This window comes from Neomonachus schauinslandi, chromosome 16 (assembly GCF_002201575.2).
Source record: "Neomonachus schauinslandi chromosome 16, ASM220157v2, whole genome shotgun sequence".
Taxonomy (NCBI): domain Eukaryota; kingdom Metazoa; phylum Chordata; class Mammalia; order Carnivora; family Phocidae; genus Neomonachus; species Neomonachus schauinslandi.
Window position 1 is genome coordinate 32,804,413 of NC_058418.1, and position 25,085 is coordinate 32,829,497.

Here is a 25,085-nt window from a genome sequence, read left to right on the forward strand (position 1 = left end):
TGCTTGGCCGAAGCTGCCAGAGCAAGAACCCGCCCCCACGGCCTGGCCCCTGTGCGCTCTACAGCCCGCGATGACCTTTCCCTCCGGTGCCCGACCTCACCGCCACCCCGCCTCCCAGCAGCCCTGTCTCTCCTGCTTCTTAGGACTTTCCTGTAAATAAACACACTTTTCTTTCTTTCTTTCTTTTTTATGATGTTCAGTTAGCCAACATATGGTACATCATTAGTTTTTTTTTTTTTTAAGATTTTATTTATTTATTTGCGAGAGAGAGAACGAGAGAGAGAGCACATGAGAGGAGGGAGGGTCAGAGGGAGAAGCAGACTCCCCGCCGAGCAGGGAGCCCGACGCGGGACTCGATCCCGGGACTCCGGGATCATGACCTGAGCCGAAGGCAGTCGCTCAACCGACTGAGCCACCCAGGCGCCCGCATCATTCGTTTTTGATGTAGTGCTCAACGATTCATTAGTTGCGTATAAACACACTTTTCATTTGCCGTCCGTACCTCATGTTTCACAAGTTCCAGCGGAGGCTTCTTCTCCTTCCCTTCTTTGTCTATAGCCTGAGACTCCCCCCCCCTTCCCCACCCACCTTGGCCCGTTTCCTCAATTGCTCCCTCTCCTTCCCACCATTGGAATGTTGAGTCTTTGCGGCACCTTTGCAGATGGTCCCGCGGCCACCTTCAAACAACTGGTTAGATCTCAACAACGTGGCTAGGGTGGCCCAGGTGACAGAGTGCGAGTGGCAAGGCCAAGGTGCATGCTCCAGAACTCGGGAGTTCCACATTAGACTGCAAAGAACAGCATCCCAGCTCCGCATCTTACCAGCCACTATGTAGCCATCTGTGAAGTGGGATGGCACTGTTGTCTTAAATAAGACTTGTAAAGCAGGCAGGACCGGAAGTGGCATGTAGAAAGCACTCAATGTTAGCTTAAAAAGTTGCCAATAAACACATGAAAGGGTCAAATTCATTAGTCAACCGGGATATGAAATGCCACCACACACCCACTAGTATGCATAAAATGAGTAAGAGTTGGGAGGATGAGAAGCAACTGGAACTCTCAAATAGCTTTCCCAGTGGAAGGGTCAGTCTATACAACCACTTTGGAAAACTGGCTGTATCTAGTAAAACTAAACTTTGGCTCAATTCTCCTCCTAGGTTCTGCTCCATCCACCCACCCATCCACCCTCCCCCATCCATTTATTCATCCATCCATTCAGTGACCAAGAATGATGAACAACTCAATCAAGATGCACATATACATCCACTAAAAGGCAGGTACTAGAATGTTCATGGCAGCAGCAGTATTAGTACCAAGCTGGAAACGACCCAGATGCCCATCAATAGTAGAATGGAGACATAAATTGTGGTCTTGAGACCTATTTGGTTGTCACAACTGGTATGAGAGTGGTACTGGCAGCTAGTGTGTAGAGGCTGGGCATGCTGCTCAACATCCTGCAAACATCTACAAGGCACAGGAAAGCTCCCTGAAAAAGAGTGATCTAGCCCAAAATATCAGTAATAGGTTACAAAACATGAATGAACTATAACCACAAGGAATAACACATCGGGTTCCTCATATGCAATATCAAAAGATCCCAGATACAAAAAAGTACATGCTGCATGATTCCATTTATATAGAAAAAAAAAAACCAGGCAAATTAATTAATTGATGGCATCAGAATAGTTGTCTCTCTTGGGGTGTAAGGGAGCACAACGGGGGCTTCTGGGATGCTAGGAATGTTCTTCTGGACCTGAGCATGTTCAGTTTGTGAAAACTCACTTTTACACTTACAGTACATGCTCTGTGGGGTAGGTATATTATACTTCAATATGAAGTGTTTTAAAATTCTTATCCTGAACCTAATCAAGCTTTAACTTCCATTTAGCAAAAAATTCAGAGGGAAAGAAACAAGGTAAATGACACTAGCAGGAAACAGTGAGACAAAAATCATAACATAGAGCAATCTACAAGGTAAAAGGCCCAATCAATCTCTTCAAAAGATCAATGTCATTTAAAAAAAAAAAAAATGAGGGACTGAAACAGAATGAGCTTAAAAGAGCCAAGTGTGGTGAATCTTGTTTATTTCCGAGTTAGGAAAAAAAAACTTTATATAGCTTTTGGGGATGATTGGGGAAATCTGGACTGGATTTCAGAGAATTCTGTTTTCTTTGGTGTGGGGATACAATGGTTGTGTAGGACAAGGGCCTTATTTTTAAGAGGTACATGCTCAGTATTTCGTGTCATTTAGGGGTAAAATGTCTTGATGTCGACAACTTTCACATTGCTCAAAGAAAACACCTACAGGGTGCAAAGCAAATATGGAAAACCTTAGCAAGTGTTGGGTTATCCACCAGGTGCACTGTACTATTAAACTATTATACATCATCGTAGAATTCTTTCAAGTTTCTCTGTGGAGCTTTTCACAATAAAAAGTTGAGGGGGAAATACAGAGTGGACAGGGTTGATCGGATTTTATTCTGCTAATCTAGTTCTCTTTTGATAGTGCCCATATACGTCTCTCAACCCACTCCCCAAAAGCACAACGTGAGGGGTGGACCTTCTGCCTCTCTCTGGGAGTAAGTGCAGTTCAGTGGAGAAACCCACAGACTTTGCTTTAACACCAAGGGTTCAAGTCCGACACCATTCTTTTTGGTCGTGTGGCCTATTACAAGCGCCTTAAATCCAGGCCTCAGTTTCCTTATCCGTAAATGGGAACAGGATTCCTACTCTTAGAGTTGTCGGAGGCGATACGAGAGATCAAGCTGCTCCGAGCTGCAGTGATAGGCTGGCGGATAAACGGGGAGCTTCGGGGGTCTTTAGGCACCAGGCCCTGGGCACCTCCTGTGGGGTCCAGTCCCTCCTAAGCGGCTCCCGAGCGGCCCAACCACGTGTGGGGCCCAGGCTCCAGCCAGTTACGGCCGTTCCCTAAGCCCACCCTACCCACGAGTCCAATAAAGCCGGACTTTCTCGGATTTCTAGTTGGTGGTCCTTTTAAGGGAGCAGCCCACTCATCCATTCACCGACACCGCAGCCGTGGTGCAGCGCTCCGGGGCTCCGCTCGCGGCTCGGACCCGGGATCAGTCTCCGTCTCCCTGTAGGTCTCCTGTCTGAGCCAAAGAAGAGGGGCAAAGTCCTGAGGCCACTGCAGCACCCCTCCCGACTAAAGGGAAGAAGTAGGAACTATAGCAAAGGGCGAATACCTCGTCGCCTCCTTGCCCCACGCCAAGATGGAAGATCCGCGGCTTCACGCTGCTCCTGACGTTCCCTTCCCATTGGCTACCTGGGAATTGTTTTCCAATAAGGCGAGCGCTTATTGGTTAAATAGGGACGGTTGCTAAAGCGATTGGCACAGACGGCATCGGAGAGGTCATCTGGCAATGTTTTCAAACGCGAACTAAGAGGGAGAGGAAGGAAAGGGGAGGAAAGGGAAAGCTTAAGGCAGAGGCGGGACCAAAGAAACGGCAGCCCTCATTGGTTCATTAGAAGCTGAGGGGCGGCTCTTGAATGCTCCTTCCTCGTGATTAGTCCAATTCAGGAAAAGGGGGCGAGTACCTAGGAAGAGCGGCAGAAGCGCCTGCTGCGATTGGTCAAACCTGGCTGGAGGTGAGGCGCTCGCGGCGGCTGATTGGTGAGGGAAGTGAGGGGGCGGGGCTCTGAGCCGGAGGTTTTGTTGTGAGGGTCGGTTGTCAAGCAGCGACCAATCAGGGCAGGGGATGGAGGCAAGTGGGGGTCGCGCCAGGAGCGGAGCCTCGGCCTCCGGAGCCTCAGCTGCAGGTGGAGTGGGCGAGGGGGCGAGGAGGCGAGGGGGACTGTGGGCCTAATACTGGGCCGAGCCAGGCGGGGCCGAGCCGGGCTGTGGCGGAGAGGGCTCCGGGGCGGCGGGGGGGGGGAGGGTTGGATCCCGTGCCCTGCGAGCTGAGAGGAGTGGGAGGATCAGGCGAGGCCGAGGGACCAGCCCCAGCCTCCGGACGGGCGGGACGGGTGTGGGGGCCGGAGGGGAAAACCAGGGAAGCCGGAAGAGGAGCCGGGGGTCTGCAGGAGGCTGAGTGATGAATAGGGACACCGGAAGCAGGAGAGTGAATGAATGGGGGATACTGATAGCAGAAGAGGAAGGGGAATAAAGCGGGTCGGGCGAGGCAGGAGTCAAGTTAAGGAGCCCAAGAGATAGGATGTGCACGAATGGGGGACACAGGCGGCAAGGAGAAGGGGAATGAACAGAGGACTAGAGGGGCAGAACTGGGGACCCCAGGAGAGAAGGGGCGGAGAAGAGAGCGTTCATGGGAAAGAGGCTTGAAAGAAGGGGGTAGAGGCTTCATGAGCTGGCCTTTTAGAGTTGGGGAGGCATACTGACTCATGGTTCCCAGTACTGTCTTTGGGAATTGCAGGGACCACGAGTAGTTCCCTTGCCGCCAAAGGAGGGATTGGACCCTCAGGGCCCTCTTTGACATTCTTCCCAGAGAAGACTTAAATGCCTGCCTCTGGAGTGCCTCTCCTGGGCCCCAAAGCTTTGCTTCTGACTCCACCCCCTTCCCACAGCGTCAGACGAAACAGTTACTCCCAGAAATCTCTGTGAACTGCAGACATGTGGTCTTCCCCGCCCCACTGCGGCGGCTGCTGCCCTTCGGGCAGCCAGCCTCCTGAAACAGCCTCCTCCCATCCCATCATCCTGGCCTCTGGGAGGACCTTTCTTCCCCTGTGGTCCAAGCCACCCTACCTGAGGTGCCCCCTTCCAGATTCTCAAACACGACTTGCAGTGCAGCTCCTGGCTCTGGTGGGTCTCTCTCTCTCCAGTAGCCTTGGTGATGTGGGGAGCTGCGCTCTAGTTCTGCAAGCCCAGAGTTCCCCGAACTCTCACCAAGTGTTTTCTGACAAGCCATCGCCTCTGTTTGTGTTCCAGCCCAGTGCTGAACTGACATGGCTCGAGCCTGACCTTCCATAATCCGGGATCCGGACCGGCACACACAGGCCGTTGCTGTGGCTGCTGTGAAACCACGAGGCTGTCCGGGGCTAAGACAGGAGGCATTCCCTCTGCCTGGATGTGTGGGAACTCCCTGCCAACTTGATTGGCGGGTCTGGGGGGGATCCACCCCCACCCCACAAGCAAAGCACAGTCTAATTAGTGGGTGGAGCTTCAGGTGCCAGCCAACTGAAGGATGGCCACCCCTGTGGTCACCAAGACGGCCTGGAAGTTACGTGAGTGATTTTTTTTTTTTCCTTTCTCATCCATTTATCCTATTAGCTGCTTGTTGCTGGATGGCCTGAACCCCCAGCTTTATCTCCTATTCTTGGCACAGAGGGAGACTCCCAGTCTTGGAGTGAGAAAGACCAGGATGCAAATCATGACTTTGGCACTTCTTAGCGGGGTGACACTGGGCAGGTGACTTAACCTCTCTGAGGCTCAATTTCCTGTCTCTACAATGAACTAATCACACCTGCATTGTGGAGCTGCTGTGAGACCCACGCGGGGTGGTGAACATAGAGAAGCACTTAGTGCAGTTAGGCTGATGGGCGGGACTGGGGGAGAGATGCTGAGAGGTGTTCTGGCATTTGCAGACCTCTCACAGAGTCAGGCTTCCCCCCGTGAGATGGGGGAATCTTGGGGAGGGGGGTTGGGGTGGTGAGAGGGTAGGCTGAGAGATGTTGGCAGTGCTCTGGAATGTCACTGAGCACCAGCACCACCCACCCTCACATTATTCTCCACTAGTAGCTCTAAACTTTCTGATCTTAGGACCTCTTTATACTTCGAAAAATTGTTAAGGACCCCAACGAGTTTTTGTTCATGGGAGTTATCAATATTTCCATGTTAGAAGTCAATACTCAGGCATTTTAAGACACAAGAATGTACAGTCGAACATACCATTAGAGATGGTGTTATCACATGCCTTGTATCTTCCCGAAAACCCCCCTGTATGCTTGTGAGCAAACAAGAGCGTAAAAGTCAAAATACCATCTTGGTATTTTATTATGAAACTAGTTTTGTTCTCTTGGACCCTCAGAAAGGATCTTGAGGATCCCAAGGTCCCCTGGATCATATTTTGGGAACTGCCTTACCCCACCTATAATAACTGCTTGGCGTAGATTCGGTGTGCCCAAACTGGTCACCTTCTGCTATGACCTGTCCCTGAGCAGTTTTCAGAAGCTGGGCAAGTCTCCTCCACTCTAACTGTGAGAACCTGGGCAAAGCCCTTTGCTGGATGTCAGTGTGCTCACAGATAAAATGAAAGGTTTGGGTAGTTTCAAATTGTTTCTTAGCCCTAGGGTTCTGAGAGAACCCTGTTATGGGCTCCCAAGGAGGGTACACTTTGGACAGGGTGGCTTTGTATTGATTGGTGTTATGTATTCCCTCAACAGCTGGTCTTTCCTGAGCATAGAACCAAGCACTGGGGAGATAGTTTGGGCGGGGGGAGGAGCAGGTTGCAAAATAGATGAGGTCCCTGTGCAATGGGGCTCAGAGCCTGGGAGAGCAAGAGGCAGAAATCAGGTAGCCACACCCCTCCATTTCTCCTTGTCTGATTCCAAACTGGGACATGTGCTTTGAATCAATTAACTAGATGCTGGCAGGTGACGTAGGGGAGTGCTATAGGCCGCCTAAACAGCGTATACAAAGGCCCTGGGGCAGGAAGCTCAGCATGTTGGAAGGGCTCAAAGGAGTCTATAGGCTGCCACACAGCAGTGGAAAGAATGAGGCTATTGGGGTCTTTGGGGGCATATGTCCACAAGACCCCAGTCTTTCTGAGGCCTTGGCTCTATCTTAAAGGCAAAGTCAAGCCATCAAAGTGTCCAAACAAGAGGTAATATGATCAGGCATGTTGGACCCTGCTGACAAGTTCACGTGCATAGCAGTCTCCATGAGTATAAGCTATCTGAAGAGCCCAAAGCCAAATGACCCCTGGCTCCTTGGGCCTATAGAGTCCAGCAAGGATCAGAAGGTGCTAGGCCAACTTGAGTCATTGAAGCCTGGTTCTCTGCACCTTCCGTTGAGGATGCAAATCCTCAGCACCTCTGACCAAATGCAGTGTCCCCAGCTCTGGCTGGGACGTGGGGCCCAGGTTGTGCCAGGTGAGCTTGGGAAGCTGGTGCAGGCCTGCAGCCATCAGCCTGGCCTGCCAAGAGATGCTGTGAGGAATTGTATTTGTTTGTACTCGAATTCAGTACCCAGGCCTGGGCCACTGGGGGATGCTGTCCTTCAGGCTAGAGGGGGAGGGCTGGGGCTGATGCCCCTGCCGAGGCCTCCTCTGCCTGGTGCCCGTGGCCTACCTCCCTCTTCCCGTGGTCCCTGGCCCCTCTAGGGGCTTCAGGCAGGCTGGAGACCCTAGGCAGGCTGCTTAGAGGGGAGTGATCTGAGCCCCTCTAGAAGGGCCTAGCCTACAAATCCTTCTCACCCCAACGTCTGTGGGTCTTCAGCTGGATGCCCTGTCCCAGGACCCATCTGATCAGGCTGTAGCATGAACACAGGAACCTTCTCGCTGTCTTTCCCCACTGGCTCCCCAGTGCTGGGCCTAGAGCAGACACCCAGGAAACACGTATATTATGAATTAAGGGCTGTCTTCAGGGGCAGTAGTCCTGGGGCCCAGAGAGGAGTAGCAGTGTGCCCAAGGAGGCCTGGTGAGGTGGGGCCCAGCCGGAACTTTCCCTGGGAAGGGTGAGAGCCAGGGTAGACACCCAGACCTTATAGGTAGGTCACAACTGGGGGGCAGTGCATGCAGGGAGTGTTTTCAGAGAAGGAGAGAGGGCCCAAGGCTTGGGAACAGAGTGCTCAGAGAGAAGGTGGTTTGCCCTCTTTCTGAGTTGGCCAGCCACTGGGGCCCAACAGCAGCTCTTGAACCGATGAGAGTCTATGGCCAAAGCCCCAGAGCACCCCAGACATCTGTCCCTACAGTGTCCAGAGGACAGAAGGCTCCATAGTTGGGATGAGGACTAGGGAGGGTCTCAGCGCCCTTGGGTCCAGTGATGGCGTCCCCGAGGCCCCCACTGACGTTTGGGCCTGCAGGAGACTCTCACCTCTGCTGGGGCTGGGTGCTGCCCGTCCCTGGCTTTGGCCAGGCCGGGCCCTGAGGTGGGGCGTCATCTGGGGTCTGGCAGTTTTGACACCCCTCTGAGCCATGTTGCCTGACAAACAGCCTTTCTGGGCCCTGTTTCCCAGTCTGAAGCCCGTACCACAGAGAGCCCCAGGCAGGACGGAGGCGGGAGCTGGAGCGTGGGAGAGGCCTTGTGCGGAACAACCGCAAGCCCTTTCCCTCCACGTCAAGCCAGGCTCCCAGTTGCCTCACGGTGTCAGTGTCGGCACATTTGGAGTTTCCCTTTGCTGGGGCGGGGAGACCTGTCTTTTTGTTTTGTCCTCCCCGTTCCCAGGAGGAACTCACTTAGGGCCTGGCTTGGAGGCCCAGGCTGCCTCTTGGTTCCTTGCTCATGTCTTCTCTCTGGAGCCCTGACGAGACCGTCCATGGTCCATGTTGGCTGCTCCCCGCTGCTTCCCCAGCAGCCCGGGTCAGGGGCCCTCCCGGCTGCCCACCGTGGCCACACCGCCCACTCTGTCTGGTCATCCCTCACTCCTGCCCCTCCTCCCCAGGCCTCTCAGTCGGCTGCCTCCTGCCTCCCACCCTCATGCAGCCCACCCTCCTGGGCCTGCCGGGGTCCCCGTCACCCACCGTCTGTGCCTTAGCCTTACTAACAACACCAAGCACAGCCTACAGCATGTGCTCGGTGGGTCCGCAGCAACTCAGTGAGGCAGGCACTGTTATTATCCCCGTTTACCGCAGAGAGGGTGAGTGACTGGTCCAAGGCCACACAGCCTGCAGTAGCAGAGCTCAGACCAGAACCTCGTCCAGGATTCTGAAGCTGCGGGCTGAAGCCCTGGGTGAGCTCACTTGGAGACAGCTTGTCGAGAGTGGACCCGAATGGTTCTCAATGTGTGTTCCCCAAAGTGGGTTTACGTGGATAGCAAGCAGCAGCAGAGATGCTGAGGTGGTTACACGAGTCAGTATTTCATTATAATAATTGTTTTTCGTTTTGTATTCTAGAAAAAGCATAATGAACGTATCAGTCTTTAATTTATGGATTTTATTGCTTAATTGTCTTTATGTAGACAGAGCTAAATACAGAAGGCAAGTCAATGTTTTAAACTGAGCAGAGTAAGCATAATAATATTACCAGTTGACGTGCAGAGACAAGAGCAAATTGCGGCCTGAGGGTGGGACAGGAATACCCGAAGTTGGGAAGTAGTCATTCCTGCCTCGGGTGCAAGGCCTGGCCTCGCAGCCAGCCTTCTGGGTCGTGCCGGGGTGTCTGGCACCAAAGGGGAGCTGAAGTGGGCAGACCCTTCCACCTGGGCTTCGGGTGCCAGGACCAGGGGCTGCGCTGGGCAGTGCCCAGCCCTCTTCCCCGAGGCTGCGACTAGCCCTCTGACTGCCTTCTCCTCCTGTCCTTCCTTGTGTAGAGGAGATTGTCGCCCATGCCAGCAACGTGTCCTCGCTGGTCCTGGGCAAGGCCTCCGGGCGGCTGCTGGCTACTGGTGGGGACGACTGCCGTGTCAACCTGTGGTCCATCAACAAACCCAACTGCATCATGGTGAGCCTCGCTGGTGGGTGGGGAACAGGGCAGAGGCCCAGGGAGGGGGCTGCGGGCGGGGCGGGGTTAGGGGGTGGGGAGCACGCAGCTCTGCAGGCTCTGTCAGGCCCAGGGCACCCAGCGGGAGGCTAGGGGGACACAACACAGCATCAGTGCCCGCAGGATGGCTGGGACCGTGGCCAACCCTCATGTATTTGGAGGTCCCCTGGTGGTGGACAGAGTTCCAGGGAGCCTGTGTGAGAAAGCTAAAATAAGCCCATGGGCCCGAGATGGAGGCTCACCCAGTGGCCCATCCGTCCACCTGTCAGCAGCACTTGGAGGTTACTTTGAACCATCCCCTATCTGGTTCCACAAAAAAGGATTTGAGGGCACCTGGCTGAAGCCGGTTAGAGAGCTGGTTCTTTAATAGCACTTTCCCCCTGGTCACACAACGAATTCCTTGCCCAAAACTGTCTTCCAAAACAGGAAAATCTAAAGGAGGAAAAAATACAAAAGTGAATTCTATCTATTCCCATCATCCAAAGACCACTACAGTTGGTATTTTGGTCTGTGTCCGTCTAGGTGCTGGTCCATCTAGATCATATGCGCGCACACGCGTGTACACAGACGCATGCAGACACCTACCCATGTGCACCACGTGGATGTAGAACAATACATTTTTGGAACACTGTCTTAACTCTCCTGTAGCCTGGGTTTTGAAGAGAACAATCTTTATTGTTTGCGAGCATTTTCCAATGTCAACAAATACCCTTCTACAACCTGGTTTTTAATGGCTTCGTGGTATTCCATTGTAGGGATGAGCCAGAATTAGCTTCACCACGCGCCCTGTTCCCAGCATAAAAGTCATTTCCAGCGTTTTGGCTCTGCTCAGCCACGGAGGTGAACGTCCTCATCTCCCTCAATCTTTGAGCAGATCTGTGATGCTTGCATTATCTGGGGGTGTGCACTTTTTAAAAAGCTTTCAAAACTATTGCCAAATTGCCCTCCAGAAATCAATTTTCATTCTCTCCAGCAGCATAGGGACCTGCCCTCTCCGCCTTCATGACCTTGGCAGCACAAGGTATTAACATTCTTTTGATTCTTGGCCACGAAAGATAAAGATAAAAAAGGATGGGAAGGGATTGTTTTTTTTAGTAGCAACTTAATCACCTCAGTAATTCTGTGAGATGCAGCCAAGGACTGAGTCCCAGCTGAACTGGGGCCCAGGTGAAGAGCAGACTTGAAATTGCTTTGTTTTGTTTCACTTTGTTTTCAGGCTTCCAATGTGTCCCACCCCCACAAAATGCCAAAGTAACATATACAGATGGAAAACAAGCCAACAAACACTGGCCAAAACGGGCCCGAAGTGACCCCATGCTCTCGTCCCACTTCTTACTCGGGGGTCAGCCTGCAGGCCTCTGAGTGCCGCAGACCCAGCGACTTCTTGCTCACCCTGATTTAGACATATACTAGTTCCCTCTATATGGTCCACGTCTAATGGTCTCTGTGTGTTCTGAGCACACGTGAGCTCATATAGCTCAGTGTGCAAGGGACACGGGGTAAGAAGTGAGAAGTCTTCTTTCCTCCCCTGACCCCCACATCCCTCTCTGGGGACAACCACGGCCCCTGATTACCCTGTGTCCTTCCAGAACTATTTTCTACATCTGTGAGCAAATATGTAGATCTGTTTTCTTCCCCGTCCCCTTTTTTTTTGTTTATACAAACAGTATCCTATATACACCGTTCTCCACCTTTTTTCACCTAAAGTGTCATGGAGATCAGTGTTTATCATCTTCAGATGGTCGCCTTGTTCATTTTTATAGCCAAATAGTATTCAGTTGCGAGAGTGACTGCAGCTTAGCGGACCAGTTTCCTCTGGTGGGCATTTATATGGCCTTTGGTCTTCTGTGAGAAAGATTCCCTGCGGGGAATGACCTTGGGTCTGTTTGGCTTGCCTTGCGCTTGAGCGCATGCAGGGTAGGCTCCCTGGGGTGGAGTTGCTGGTGTGCAGAGGATGTGGATTTCTAAATGTGGACCGATTTTGCCCAGTTGCCCCCCCCCATGGAGTTTATCCCCATTTGTACTCCCGCCGGTGATGGCTGGGAGTCACAGCTTGTGACTGGCCTTTGGGCAGTTCTGCTGGGGAGCGGTTTCCCCTACCGCCCCTCCCCGCCCCCCCCCAGAATGTTGTCTTAGCAAACAATGATGGCGTCTCCACTGTGCTTTGGGGTGACCAGTGCTGGGCAGGGAGTGACAGATGCCATGGACTTCAGATTCCGGCCTTCTCTCCCACGCCTCTCGGGCTGGGCCAGGACCTGGCTCAGCCCTGCTCCGGCTCTGGCCTGCACCGAGTTGGGTGACAGTTTTTTCCAGTAGTCACTATAGGCTCTCTCTGGGTTCCACAATTCCCTGCCTAGGAACGTGGCAGGGACCTCTACCAGGGACAGCCACCAGGGACCCAGGCATTCCGGAGGGGTGAGATGTGTGCCATTGCGAGCCGGGCCTCAGTTCTGTCGGGGTTCTCCCACGGAGGGGCTTGGCTGGGCAGAGTGGAGACAGAAGCAGAGCCTAGGTGGGCGGTGGTTTGGACTCAGGGCTGGAGGGTCAGCTGCTCCCCCCCTCCAAGGGGCCCAGGACCATTTTGGCAAATGATGCCCACATCAGGGGCACAGTAGGCCGTCAGAAGGGGTTGGGGCATGACAGGGGTCTGGCCCACTTTTAACCTTGGAGGCCGAGACCAAGAGAAGCAGCTGCCCAGCCCATCCGCAGAAAGGCCTAGATGCAGCTCCATGGAGCACAGCCTCCCTGCTCGAGCCACTTCTCGCTGATGCCCTTCCCAGGGAGCCAGGATGTGGGGCAGCAGCTGGGGGGTTTTCCATGCAAGGCACTGAAGCTGCTACCCTCTCTCCACAGAGCCTGACGGGTCACACATCCCCAGTGGAGAGTGTCCGCCTCAACACCCCGGAGGAGCTCATCGTGGCCGGCTCCCAATCAGGCTCCATCCGCGTCTGGGACCTAGAAGCTGCCAAAAGTAGGCATCTGTGCTTGCCTTCCCCACATGCACGCCTGCGGCCATGTTGTCTCAGGCTCTGCTATTGAGCTGCTTCCTCCAGGAAGCCTGTCCTGACTACATTGGGTGCTTCCCTCCTGGACACTCTGACCAGACAGTGTGGTGACTGCCCACTCCCTTGAGCCTAGCAGCAGCAACATACTGTTGCTGTCTCTGAGTGCTGATAACCCAGGAGGCACCAGGAAAGGTCCAGATGGACTATTGTGGATGGATGGGTGGGTGTTTCTGTAGATTCAGAACCTGGAAGAATATCACGTGCCACCAGGGGCCATGCAGGACACATAAACAAGTGAGGGGGCCTGTGGGGGAGAACTGGGGGGGTTATGCCCTGACTTGGCGCAGCCGCCTCTTAGCCTTGGCTAACTATTGCCTGCAGGAATGGGGCCTTAGGTGGCCAGATCCTCTGTCTCCTTGAGCTTTGTTTTCATTTTTATAGAAGTTATACATAGTTTAAAAAGTCAGATGCCAGCCATTCTACAAATAATCACGATGGAAATGAGAAGCCTTCACCCCATTCCTTCCCATTCTCCAGACACCTCAGCCTTCTGTCTTGCTACCTCCCTTTCCTAAGCAGCATGGTATTATGGCAATTCCTATCTCTTGCTGCCTTCCTCCCATGCAAGACAAGAAGGTAGTTCTCCTAGGGGCGCCTGACTGGCTCAGTCGGAGGAGCATTTGACTCTTGATCTTGGCATTGTGAGTTTGAGCCCCACATTGGGTGTAGAGATTACTTAAAAAAATAAAATCTTAAACAAGAAGTTTAGAGCTTAGACCTTAGAGCTGCTGGCCCACCCTTGTCACTCCCAGCGTTGCCCCTCTGTTCTCCTAATTGCTCCGTGTACATCGTCAGTATTTCTGGTACCAGGCCCATAGCGCTGTTACTCACAGCTGATTGTGTTTCTTCTAGTTAATAGCTGTTCTTTTTCCATCTGTCTGTGTTTTACATCTGTTACTAATTCGACCCCAGATTCTCTGCCAGAATAGTAAGCCTCCTTGAGCTACGCTCAAAGCCATCCCATAACTGAGGCGGCTCTTCTCAGAGCCTCTGTCCCCGGGTCCCAGTGGCGGGGGAGCACCCGGGCCTGCAGCCCAGCCGCCTTCTTGGGGCCGCCTTGGCTTCGGGGAACTCTCTCGTCTCTGTGCTGTGCCAGACTCCGCATTATCTTTCTCGGTTTTCTGCCTCTTTTTTTGCTGGAGCACATTTTCATAGCTTGCTGAGAAAGGGTGTGTGACCGGCACAGTTTTAGAGACCATTGGTGGCTGAAAATGACTTTATTCTACCCTCATCCTTTATTTTTTTCTTAGAGTCTGTAGAAGTCTAGATTGGCAATTGTTTTCCCTCAGAATTAGAAGGTGCAGCTGCGTTGCATGTTAGGCTCCTGTTTGGTGGCTGTTGGGAGGTCCGTGCTGTCTCCTCCTCCCTCACGTGGGACCTGCTTCTCCCATCTCTCTGCGAGCTCGTAGGCTGTTTGTCCCAGTGTCCTGGGGTTTTGCGGTGATGACCCTTGGTCCTCTGCTAGATCCTGACCGGGTTCTTTCCGTGTGTCAACTCGTGCCTTTGGTTCCGGGCCATGTGGAGTCTCGCCTTCCCGAAAAGGGGGGCTCTCAGCCTCCGCGGGTGCGGCCACACGGCAGTGTGGGCCCAGTGTGGCCAGCCGTACGGATATTTCAAGAGAAGCTGGGAATCTGGACATTTAAGTGGAAATCCGCCCCCCTCCCCCCCCACTTCTAAATGTTGACAGCTAATTCAACATTTTTTTCAGAACACTGCAGAGCAGCCCTGAGAGTCGCAAGTAAACCAGTTTGCTGGCTGCTTCTTGCCGGCGTCTAGCCTGGACCTTCCAGCGTGCCGGGCGGGAGGGAAGCACTGGTGGGGGGTTTGCGGAGGCTGCTTTGTCCAAACGAGAGCCCCCTTGCCTGGCTGAGACTCCGAGTCTCTCCGGGCCTCTCCTGGGCTGTGGGCTCTACCACCGTTGCAGGACGGCAGGCATCAGCCACGCATGCCTGGTGGCCGGATTCTCTCTGCTCAGGGACGGTGCTCTTGCTGCGCGGGTGTCCTCAAGACAGATGGCGCCCCTGGGCCTCGGGTGACGCTTGCCCGCCCCCTCCCCCGGAGACGGGTGCACGTGAGACAGCCGGTGAGGTGACAAACCGGGGCTACGTGCTCGGCGTCCCAGCACGCCCTCCTGCTGCCAGGCCACGCGTGAGGGAGCAGAAAGGCTCAGCCAGAAGGCAGTTTGCTTCCTGGGACGTCTCTGCTTGGATCTGAGCCCCCGTGGACGGCTCCAGCCATTCACTGTTCACTGAGGAGCAAGGGACAAAAGAGAGAAGCCGAGGCACTACGCTTTCTCAGCCATGACTACTTCATAAGGGAAACGTGAGGAGTTCCTTGAGGCGGGCAAAGAATGAAAGCCAGACACCTGTGGGATTCCTGGGCCCTGGAGTCTCAGGGTTGGCTACTCTACAAGGAGCTCGTTTCAAACACTTGGCGCAGACCCCATGCCCAGGGAACCTGATTCAGTAATGGCAGAAGCCCCAAATCTGGCTTTTAGTAAGCTTCCAGATGATTCTGATGCAGAGCCGGGTTGGCAGGGCCCCCTTATTTGACACATGGGCAAACTGGGGCCCAAGGAGGGTCCCCGAACTTGATAAGGACCCCGTGGCTGGGGTGGTGGAAGCTGGGATGCAAATCCTGGCGTCAAGATTCCCATCCCAGTGCCGTTCGCTCTGCCATTCGAGGGGTTCAGTGACAGAACGGAGACTTGCCCTCAGCGGCCTTGGTGGGAAGAGCTAAGACCACAGGCCGACCTCCACTCCCACCCACCACAGCTTGAGTGAAAATGAGGGGCAGCTGGGCACTCAGGTGCCTGGGGGCTTCTAAAAGGGCTGGCTGAGCATCACGTGGGTTGCATTGAAGGCAGCCCGTTGCTGGAGGGTTTGGGCGGAGGTTGAACAGCTATCAGCTGGGAGGGCATGGAGGTTCCCACACAGGGCAGGCAGATCCAGGACGCCCCTCCAGCCAGCAACTCCTGGATCCTGCGACTGAGCCCTGAGGTAGGACGCCTTCCAAGGGCCCTCCCGGGACAGAAGAGCAAGGGCAGAAGTCACGCCGGAAGAATGTGGTCCTGCCTGCTTCCACGTCGCAGCCAGAGGGCAGGGGTGGGTCAGCCCAGCCATCCCACAGGAAGGTAGCCTGCGTTTCATGAATCTGGCCCACACAGGGGTGGAACTTGCCGCATCCTCTCGGGGTAAGGCAGGATTTTGGAAGCCTTGCTGTGGGATGCAAGGCATTAGGCTGGGAGGTGGGCATGGACTGGAGCAGGGACCAGCATGTGTGTGCCCCCTCTGGGCCCCGGACTTGGCCAGCAAAGCCGTGTGTGAGCCCCCGGTGGCGTATGACCGCTCCAGAGTGTGGGGAGGAGTGGCTGAGGTTTTGGTGTGGTTGAATTAGCTACTGGACAGACGTGGCAGGCACCTTGTCACACCCTGTGAAGAATGTAAAGGCGGCTCAGTCCCGGCTCGGCAGGGGACTGGTGCCTGCTGCGGAGTGGCCCCAAGTAGGATGGGTGGATGTGGTGGGGTGTGGGCAGAGGGGTGCACTTTGTCCTGGAGGCAGAGAACCACCAGAGAAGCTCACTTCTTCCTGCCTTTAGGTGTGCCTGGCTCTGTCTTAGGAGCCCTAGACAGATGAGCTCCCTTGACTCAGGTAAAGGGTCACATGGTAAAGCCTGCTTCTCAGGACTCCGATGCCTGCTTTAAATTCTGGCTCTGGGCCCTGCTGACCGGCCTGAGGCAGGCTGCTTCACCCTCTGAGCCTTCATCAGCCCGCCTCCTGGTGCTGTTTGTGGGGGTGGGGAGCTAATGTGCTGAAGTCATTCAGGCCGTCCTCCGCACCCCAGACGTGCTCAGCAGCCGTCCTGGGGACGAGGGAGGCGTCCAAATGGCCGTGGCACTGAGTAGTGGTCATCACTGTTGCCAGAAGACAGAGAACCAGGACAGGTGCTCTGAGGCTGGAGGAGAGGAGAAGGTTCGCTTTGGGAGATGGAGGAAGCAACTCTCATGCAGAAAGGAATGACCGCAAGAATAACTAACTGGTATTCATTGAGCACTTAACTGTGTGCACGCCCATGCTAAGCACCTTGTATCCTACTTTCTTGCTTAACTCTGATCGTGACCCACTGTGAGGCTCAGAGAGGGTAAGGGATTGCCCAGGGTCACATAACAAGCGAGGAGCAGAGCAGGACTGCTCCCATTTCTGTCTGGCTCCAGAGCCCTGGACCTGCGTGAGGGATGGAGACATTCGTACAGTAGAGTTTAAATCACTCAGTGCCTGGAGCTCAACTCTCTTGTCCCTAAAGCATTACATTTGGAGTTTGCTTGAACACCCCCTCCAGTGGAGAGCTCATCGCCTCACAAGGCAACTGTTTCACCTTGGCTCAAACCTAAGGATGGCTGGATTCCCACACCCTTGGCCCCTATACTTATGGGATGATCAGTTTCATTCAGACAGCAGAATTATAAATCTCCTAAAAAGGGAGACACTTGAGGCCAGAGAGAAGAGGCAAACTTGAGTGTTACCAGGGAATACTCTGAGATGGAAACACAAGGTTTGCTTGTGGGCCAGGCTGGGCTTGGCCACGGAGGTGCAAGCAAAACCTGGCGGGATGGGAGCTGAGGTTTCCCAGGGCAGCAGGAGCTGACTTGCCCCAGTCACGTCCTCTGTGTGTTCTCTCGGTTCTCACAGCACCTCATCTCGTCCTCACAGCTACCCTCAAGATCCCTTGGACAGGGGGCTGGTGTGCTCAGCACAGCTGCTCCAGGCGTGCCCTCCACACTGCCCTCCTTGGGGCCTTTGCCCACCATTTCCCTCTGCCTAATATCCTCCCTCACCCTCCACTCACTGACATCCTGTTCAAATACAGCCTCCTCCAAAAAGCCTTCCTGGATTTCTCTTTTCAACCAAGCAGCTTCTCCCCCAGCATGGACCTCTTCTGTCTCAGCCGCGGCGGGATGGCCAGCAGAACATAAGCTGTCTGTCTGTCCATGAACTGAGTGCAGTAGTTTTCCAGCTCTGCAGTCCAGGAACAGCGCCCTTGCGAGAGCCCAATGGGACGAGCCCGGGGGCACAAGCTACAGGGGGCTCGGGTCATGACAGATGGCTGTCACCTCTCGGGACAAAAGGCCAGGTGTTGGGGTGGCAGGACTCTGGTTGAGTTGTCTCCGTGTTTCTAAAATCGCTGCTGTTTTGGTTCTCTGTGCAGTTACCATGGAAGTACAGCCCTGGGACCACCACAGCCCCCGCTCTGCCAGGTGCCTGGCTTGCCCCTCACGCCCCTGTCTCTGCTCTCTTCCTTGGCAGTTCTTCGCACGCTTATGGGCCACAAAGCCAACATCTGCAGCCTGGACTTCCACCCGTATGGCGAGTTCGTAGCCTCGGGCTCCCAGGACACGAACATCAAGGTGAGACCCTGTCTGTGCCCCGTGTCCCCCACTGGGCCAGCGGTGAGCCCTGGGCTGTGCGTCCAACCTGAGGAGCGGGCCTTTTGGCACTGTGGGAGGGCCTCTTCCCACTGTGGCTGTGTCCACAGCCTCCGAGGGAGGGGGATGTGGAAAAGTTCGCCAGATGTTTCTGCTCAGAATGCCCAGCTTTCATGAGCAGTTTCCAGATGCCTGTCATTTTGGGATGTAATGACCTGGGGTGCCCGGAACCCCTTTCTGCTCGTGGCCGCATACCACCCTTTGACCCAGGCTCCCGGACGGGGCTTGGCAAGGCCTCTGCAGCCCAAGCCCACCTTGGTCGTGACCTGTCCTGACTCTGCCCCCCTGCTCTTCTCCCTGCAGCTCTGGGACATCAGGAGGAAAGGCTGCGTCTTCCGATACAGGGTAAGGAAGGAGCCCTTTGGCGATCATTCCGTGAGCAGCATGTAGGCGTGGACGCTGGGGTAGTGCCCAGACCCTGGCCGGGGCTGGCAGGGATTGCCGTCCAACATGGGGGAGAATGTGAGAAACGAGAGTCCAAGTGAGAAGCAGGAATCTCGACAGAGCAGGAGTGCTGTGGATCCCCCGCTTTCCATGAATCCTCCCAGCGTGGTGTTTACCAAACTGTGCTCCATGCTCTGGTTCCACAGGCAGATAACTGGTGTCGTTAGGTGAAGAGGGTTCCTGTTCCTATGTCTTTGGAAGCACTGAGATGAATATGTAATTCTGGTGATTTTTAGATCCTTGACATTAAGTGAAGACCCCTAACTCTCCAAAAAGAGGCATAAGATACGTCGTTTCCCAGACTATCTGAGCAGGAAATCGGGATTTCCTAGAGCATCCTGCAGCACTGGGAATGGTGACTGCGTGGGGTGGTGTCCGTCTGTGAGCTCTCCAGCGCACGGCCGTCGGCTTCTGCCTCACCTGCTGGTCCAGGGCAGGGTGGAGCAGGGCGGGGAGGAGGGCAGCGCATCGGGCCCAGGCCCGCGGGTGAGCTCAGCGCTCTGTCCTCCGCCCAGGGACACAGCCAGGCTGTGCGGTGCCTCCGGTTCAGCCCTGATGGGAAGTGGCTGGCGTCGGCCGCAGATGACCACACGGTGAAGGTAGCTCCTGGCCTGACATGGGCCCAGGGACTGGGGACTGGGGTCTGCTGAGCGCACTCAGGCCGGGTCCTCGCCTCCCGCCTGATCAGGTTCGCGTATCCCAGGCCGGTCTGCGGTGGAAGGCGGCTTGTAGATCAAGGGCAGGCTGGGGGCGGGGGGAGAGGGGGGAGTGGCAGGAGTTGAGGGAGGAGTGGGCAGCCGAGATCCCGAGCCTGGTCCTGACCTTCCGCCTGCCCTGCCCCAGCTCTGGGATCTGACTGCTGGCAAGATGATGTCCGAGTTCCCTGGCCACACGGGGCCTGTCAACGTGGTGGAGTTTCACCCCAATGAGTACCTCCTGGCTTCTGGTAGCTCGGACAGGTGAGGAGGAGGCCTGTCACCCGTGACTGCCATCTCTCACATCTCTGTCTGTCCGTCCCGAGGTGTTCTCTGCCCCCTGATGCTATGTAGACTGACCTGATATCCAGCCAAGCCAGGATGGGGCCATGGTCCCATCTCTCCTGAATCCTGGTTTCCCCAGTCCCAGTGTTCTCGGCTGTCATGGCGTGTCCAGATCCAAAGCCCATGCTCACCTCCCACCGGCCAAGTCCCTCCGCCTGCTGCGCAGGGTCAGCCCCTGGCCCCAAGCCCGGGGGACAGGCGTTTGCAGAGAGGTGGGCTTCCCGGGCCATGGGCCGGCGTGGAGGCCACCACGGGGACAGCAGCTTCCCAGCACAGCCTGACTGCCTTTGCAGGACCATCCGGTTCTGGGATCTGGAGAAGTTCCAGGTGGTGAGCTGCATCGAAGGAGAGCCAGGGCCTGTCAGGTACACAGGCAGCCGGGTGGTGGGTCTGGGTCCTCCCGCCGGGCAGTTGGACGTGGGTGTGGGCTGTGGGTGGGCCTTCCCCATGCCCGCTCCTGCTCCCTCTGTCCGGGGCTCCCCACAGCCTCCCTGGCTCTCTCGGGACCCACGGCCCACTGTCGCCTGGCCTAGGAGCGTCCTCTTCAACCCCGATGGTTGCTGCCTGTACAGCGGCTGCCAGGACTCGCTGCGCGTCTACGGCTGGGAGCCTGAGCGCTGCTTTGACGTGGTCCTAGTCAGCTGGGGCAAGGTCGCTGACCTGGCTGTCTGCAACGACCAGCTGGTGAGAGAGCCACCCCCTGCCCTTCCCCTGGCCGCCCGCCGCCTCCCCTCGGGCCCCCAGCGCCCCCCCCAAGGCCTGCTGGGGTCCTGCCCGCCCATACCCCAGCTCTGTTGCTTCCTGCAGATAGGTGTGGCCTTCTCACAGAGCAACGTCTCCTCTTACGTGGTGGACCTGACGCGGGTCACCAGGACGGGCACAGTGGCCCAGGACCCCGTGCAGGACAGCTGGCCCCCGGCACAGCAGCCGGCCCACCCCAGTGCCCCTCTCCGGCGCATCTATGAGCGGCCCAGCACAGCCTGCAGCAAGCCTCAGAGGTGGGGTGCTAGGAGGCGGGCCGGCACTGGGAAGGCTTTGTGGGGCCCGGCCCAGGCTCACCAGGCCAGCCTCCCGTCGGCTTGGTGCCGCCCCACAGGGTGAAGCAGAATTCGGAGAGCGAACGCCGCAGCCCCAGCAGTGAGGATGACCGGGACGAGCGGGAGTCTCGGGCCGAGATCCAGAACGCCGAGGAGTACAACGAGATCTTCCAGCCCAAGAACAGCATCAGTGAGGCCCGCCCCCTGCCCCCGACCCCGCCCGGCATCCCCATCTGTGCGTGGAGGCAGATGGTGCCTTATGGGCACAGTGTCGAGTAGCTCTGCTTCTGGGTCTGGATTCCCAGCTCACACGTGAGCCCCAGGCTCTGTTCCCAGGTCCTCGAGGCCCCAGCAGAAGCCCAGGAGCCGCTCAGTGCCCCAGCCCACCGAGCGAAGGAAGGCCCCACGAGGGCAAGTAGATGGGCAGGGCAGGCCTGAGGGTTCTGGGACTGGGAACAGGGTCATGGGTCTGAGCTGTGCGTGTACCTGGGAACCACCCTCCCCCCCAGCCCCCCCCCATGTCCCAGGCCAGTCCGGGCCAATGTGAGTCCCCAGCCCCCTTTGCCTCTGCAGGTCGGACACCACCCCGAAGAAGTGAGCCCTTCCCGGCACCCCCCGAGGATGGTGAGTCGGGGAGCAGAGCCTGCCCTCCCCTGGCACCATCTCCAGCCTCTCTCCCACTAGACCTTTTCCCTCTGCTCACCCAGAAGCACCTAACTGTGCGCCGGGCCCCACACTAGGCCCTAGTGCTGGAGCCTGAGCAAGGCGGTAGGTGCTCCCCTCAGGAGCCCGCACCCTAGTGAGCGGAGAGCTGGCAGACAGCGACCCGGCTGTGTCTGCAGAGGGGCCGGTGCTGCAGAGGCAAGGGCAGGGCAGGGTGAGAGAGGGCCGCGGAGGGCCTACAGGAGGAGGAGCTGGCAGAGCTGCAGGTGGGAAGGGGGTGGGAGGAGGGCAGGGCCTGGGGCCCAGGAGCAGGAGGCCAGGCCCTAGCTGGGGGCTTGGGTTTTGCTGCCTTATGATTGGAGAAGCCAGGGTGGGGCACCCTTGTAGATTGGCTCTCCTTTCCACCTGCTTTCTCTTAAAGGAGCCATCTTATTCTCCCTCCAGGTGGGGTTTCCTGTGCTTCCCACTCACCATCCCCTCACTGCCAGCCCCTCCCATCGCCCTCTCCCCACCCTGCCCACACACACTCCATTCCCAGGGAGGTGATGGGATGGCCACTCCTGGGAGCTCCCTGGGTCCCATCCACATGCGGTGGACACCTTTCTGCCAGGTGGTTGAGTAGGTGGAAAGGGAGGGGACAGGTCCAGCTTCCAGGAGGCCTCCCCAGGAGTCCCCCGAACCCCTCACCCCCCACATACACACTGCTGATGTCTCCTTCCTCAGTTGCCCCACCGGCTCCTGCTCCATCTCCCCCCCCCCCCCCCCCCGTTTCCGGGGCCCCCCCAGAGACCCACCACAAGCCCTGCCTTCTTCCTGCCAGTCCCTTCTGGCCTGACCTGACCCAGAGATCTTTCCCTTTTGCCTCCAGACATGGTCTCAGCCAAGGAGGCGGCCAAGCCCAACCCCGCCACGGACTCGCAGTTCCCGGTGCCAAATGTAGGTCTAGGTGGAGAGGTGCGGCACGGTGTGGGGCTGGGAGAGGGGCCGCAGTCCTGAACCCAGGTTGGGGCCCTCCATGCCAGGGTGGGCAGAGAGGGTGGCCTTGGGCTGGCTCCCCACTGAGCTCCGGACCCCACCAGCTCGAGGTCCCGCCCCGGCCCCCGGCTGTCACTTCCACTCCTGCGCCCAAGGCCGAGCCCACCATCATCCCCGCCACCCGGAACGAGCCCATCGGGCTGAAGGCCTCTGACTTCCTGCCCGTGAGTGGGGGTCCAGCCTGAGGGCAGGGTGGGGGCCCAGGGGGCAAGGGCGGAACTTTACCGCCAGCACCTGAGTGCTCGTCCGGCACAGGCCGTGAAGATCCCCCAGCAGGCGGAGCTTGTCGACGAGGACGCCATGTCACAGATCCGCAAAGGCCATGACACCATGTGCGTGGTACTCACCAGCCGCCACAAGAACCTGGACACCGTGCGGGCCGTGTGGACCACGGGCGACATCAAGGCAAGCGCTTACCCCCAGGCTCTGGGCCGTCCCCAGAAGAAAGCTGCGCCAGGGCAGGCCGTGGGGCTGGGTGGCCCGTCACCACGCAGTGGCTGACTTTGTGTCCGTTTCTGCCATCGTCGTCATCACAAGCTGCCATTTACTGACCGCCTCTTTACGGGCCTGGCCTCACACTCGTCATCGTAGCTGCAGTCTTGTTAACAGCCCACAACAAAGCCCATTGTCACGCCGCGCGGGCAGGGGCCGGGCCGTCCCCGTCCCCTCTGACAGGCGCTCTGTTTGCACAGACGTCAGTGGACTCGGCTGTGGCCATCAATGACCTGTCGGTGGTAGTGGACCTCCTGAACATTGTCAACCAGAAAGCGTGAGTAGTCGCGGGGGGCGGAGCCGGCCCGGTGGGCGGAGCCGGCTGCTAAGGGCCCCTGGCCCTGGCCCTCTCCCTAGCTCCCTGTGGAAGCTGGACCTGTGCACCACCGTCTTGCCGCAGATCGAGAAGCTTCTGCAGAGCAAGTATGAGAGGTATGTGTGGGGAAGCCATACTGGCCTCACGGCGGGGACGGAAAGGGGCAGGACGCTCCTCAGGGACAATGGGAAGGCCCCCCAGGGCCAGCGCCCCTGTGAGAGTGCGGTACCGCGGCCACGGCCAAGTCGGAGAGGCCACGGTGGAATCGAGCCTGTGCTGCCCCCGGCCCTCTGCCCTCTGCCCTCTGCCTACCATGTCTGTCTTTGTGTACCTTGCTCTCTGTTTATCCTTCTGTCTGTGGCTCCATCCGTCCGCCCCTGAAGCTACGTGCAGACCGGCTGCACCTCCCTGAAACTGATCCTGCAGCGGTTTCTGCCCCTGATCACGGACATCCTGGCGGCGCCCCCCTCTGTGGGTGTGGACATCAGCCGGGAGGAGAGGTGAGGGGCCAACAGTGTGCCAGCGTTGGGGCGTGGGGGTACACAGGTGTGGGCGCCCAGCCTGCTTGTTGAGGAGGAGGTTGTGCCGGGGACAGGGGCTGGGGTGGCTGAAGCCGGGGCTCTTCCGTGGCCTGGCTCTGCCCTGCGCCTTGGCGTGGCCGGGGTGGGTCGCGCATCCGGGGCCTCGGCCTGCCTCCCGGAGGAGGGGGGTAGTGTGGTGGGGAAGGCCCTCGCACCTGTGCCCGACCTCTGTGCCCACAGGCTACACAAGTGCCGACTCTGCTACAAGCAGCTTAAGAGCATCAGTGGCCTCGTCAAGAGCAAGTCGGGTTTGAGTGGCCGCCACGGCAGTGCCTTCCGAGAGCTGCACCTGCTCATGGCCAGTTTGGACTGAGGAGCGCTCGGGTCTGGCCTCAGCCCCTGTTCCTGTTCCCTGTGCTCTCCTGGGCCCGTGAGCCTCTGCCTGGCCCCCTCTGCAGCCCGGTGGCCATCCTGGAGGCGGCGGCTCTGGCCCACTGGCCACCTGCACAGCCCTGAGCTCTCAGACAACTTCTCCCTGGCAGCTGCTGCCAGCTTGGCCAACTCCCGCTTCTTGGGGCAGCAAAGAGCACCCTGGGGCTGCTGCTGTAATTTATAAGGCGAATTTTAGTAAATTTGTAACTATTCCCTGGTTTCTTTGCCTGGAGGGGCATTCTGTGGCCGCGCAGCTCTCTGGCCCAGGTCGGCCTGCCTGGGCCCCTCAGAGACAGACAGCTACCCCTCCAGGCCTGAGGCAGTGTGGCCAGCAGGGGGCAGCGGAGTGCCAAGCCTGCAGGAAGGGGCAAGCTCAGGGCACTGCGGCGGGGAGGTGGTGGCAACTCCCCCTTTCGTGGCTGAGGGAGACAGATGAGGGGCGGGCCCCGCCAGCCCATCCCCTCTGTCTCAGCCACACTCCCAGCTGTCCGGTGGATGCCTCCAGGGCCAGCCGACAGCTGTATACTTCCTGGTGCCAGGACCCCAGCCTCGCAGGCTTGGCTGCCGGAGCCCACCACCCTCCCGGCGGCCTCCAGGGACAGGGGCAGCGGCCCTCTCCTCCAGTGAGGGCTCTGACCAGCTTTCCCTCCCCGCAGGATCGGCCAGTGCGGATCCCTTCTGTTCCTGTGGCAGCAGCTGGTAGATTTGCCGCAGTTGGAGAGAGGGCCCCACTGAGCCCCTGTGCGCATTCCCCGCCAAGGCCGAGACCAGGTGCAGGCCAGCACAACCCCCATGGTGGGGCGGGGGGCCGGCGGGGGGGGGGGGGGGCCCTGGGCTTGGGCTTGGGGGGCTTGTAGCACTGGGGGGAGGGGGGTGCTCACCTACAGCCAGTTCACTACGGGCAAGGCCAGGGCCTAAGGCAGGCGGGGGAGCCAGGCCAGGCCTGTGG

At 57.3% G+C, this 25,085-nt stretch overlaps 1 protein-coding gene across 1 annotated transcript; it reads left to right on the forward strand.

Moving 5' to 3' along the window:
• The first annotated feature begins 3,680 nt into the window (after window positions 1-3,680).
• KATNB1 (katanin regulatory subunit B1) lies at window positions 3,681-24,922 on the forward strand. The gene is made up of 20 exons (XM_021704388.1): window positions 3,681-3,776; window positions 4,900-5,195; window positions 9,439-9,569; window positions 12,462-12,579; window positions 17,978-18,078; window positions 18,460-18,501; window positions 19,116-19,199; window positions 19,444-19,559; window positions 19,934-20,005; window positions 20,174-20,324; window positions 20,448-20,638; window positions 20,737-20,867; window positions 21,251-21,301; window positions 22,209-22,276; window positions 22,420-22,539; window positions 22,631-22,780; window positions 23,068-23,144; window positions 23,225-23,299; window positions 23,567-23,683; window positions 23,945-24,922. The coding sequence occupies exons 2-20, from the start codon at window positions 5,156-5,158 to the stop codon at window positions 24,075-24,077; spliced, it is 1,968 nt and encodes a 655-aa protein (XP_021560063.1). The 5' UTR covers window positions 3,681-3,776; window positions 4,900-5,155; the 3' UTR covers window positions 24,078-24,922.
• The last annotated feature ends 163 nt before the right edge of the window (window positions 24,923-25,085 follow it).

What these genes read in the sequence shown, in the direction of transcription:
- KATNB1 (XM_021704388.1), top strand. Translation starts at nt 5,156, where the DNA reads ATGGCCACCCCTGTGGTCACCAAGACGGCCTGGAAGTTAC. An exon ending in CAGATGACCACACGGTGAAG is followed by an intron (nt 19,200 to 19,443) that starts GTAGCTCCTGGC and finishes GCCCTGCCCCAG; the next exon opens with CTCTGGGATCTGACTGCTGG. An exon ending in AGGCCTCTGACTTCCTGCCC is followed by an intron (nt 22,540 to 22,630) that starts GTGAGTGGGGGT and finishes CGTCCGGCACAG; the next exon opens with GCCGTGAAGATCCCCCAGCA.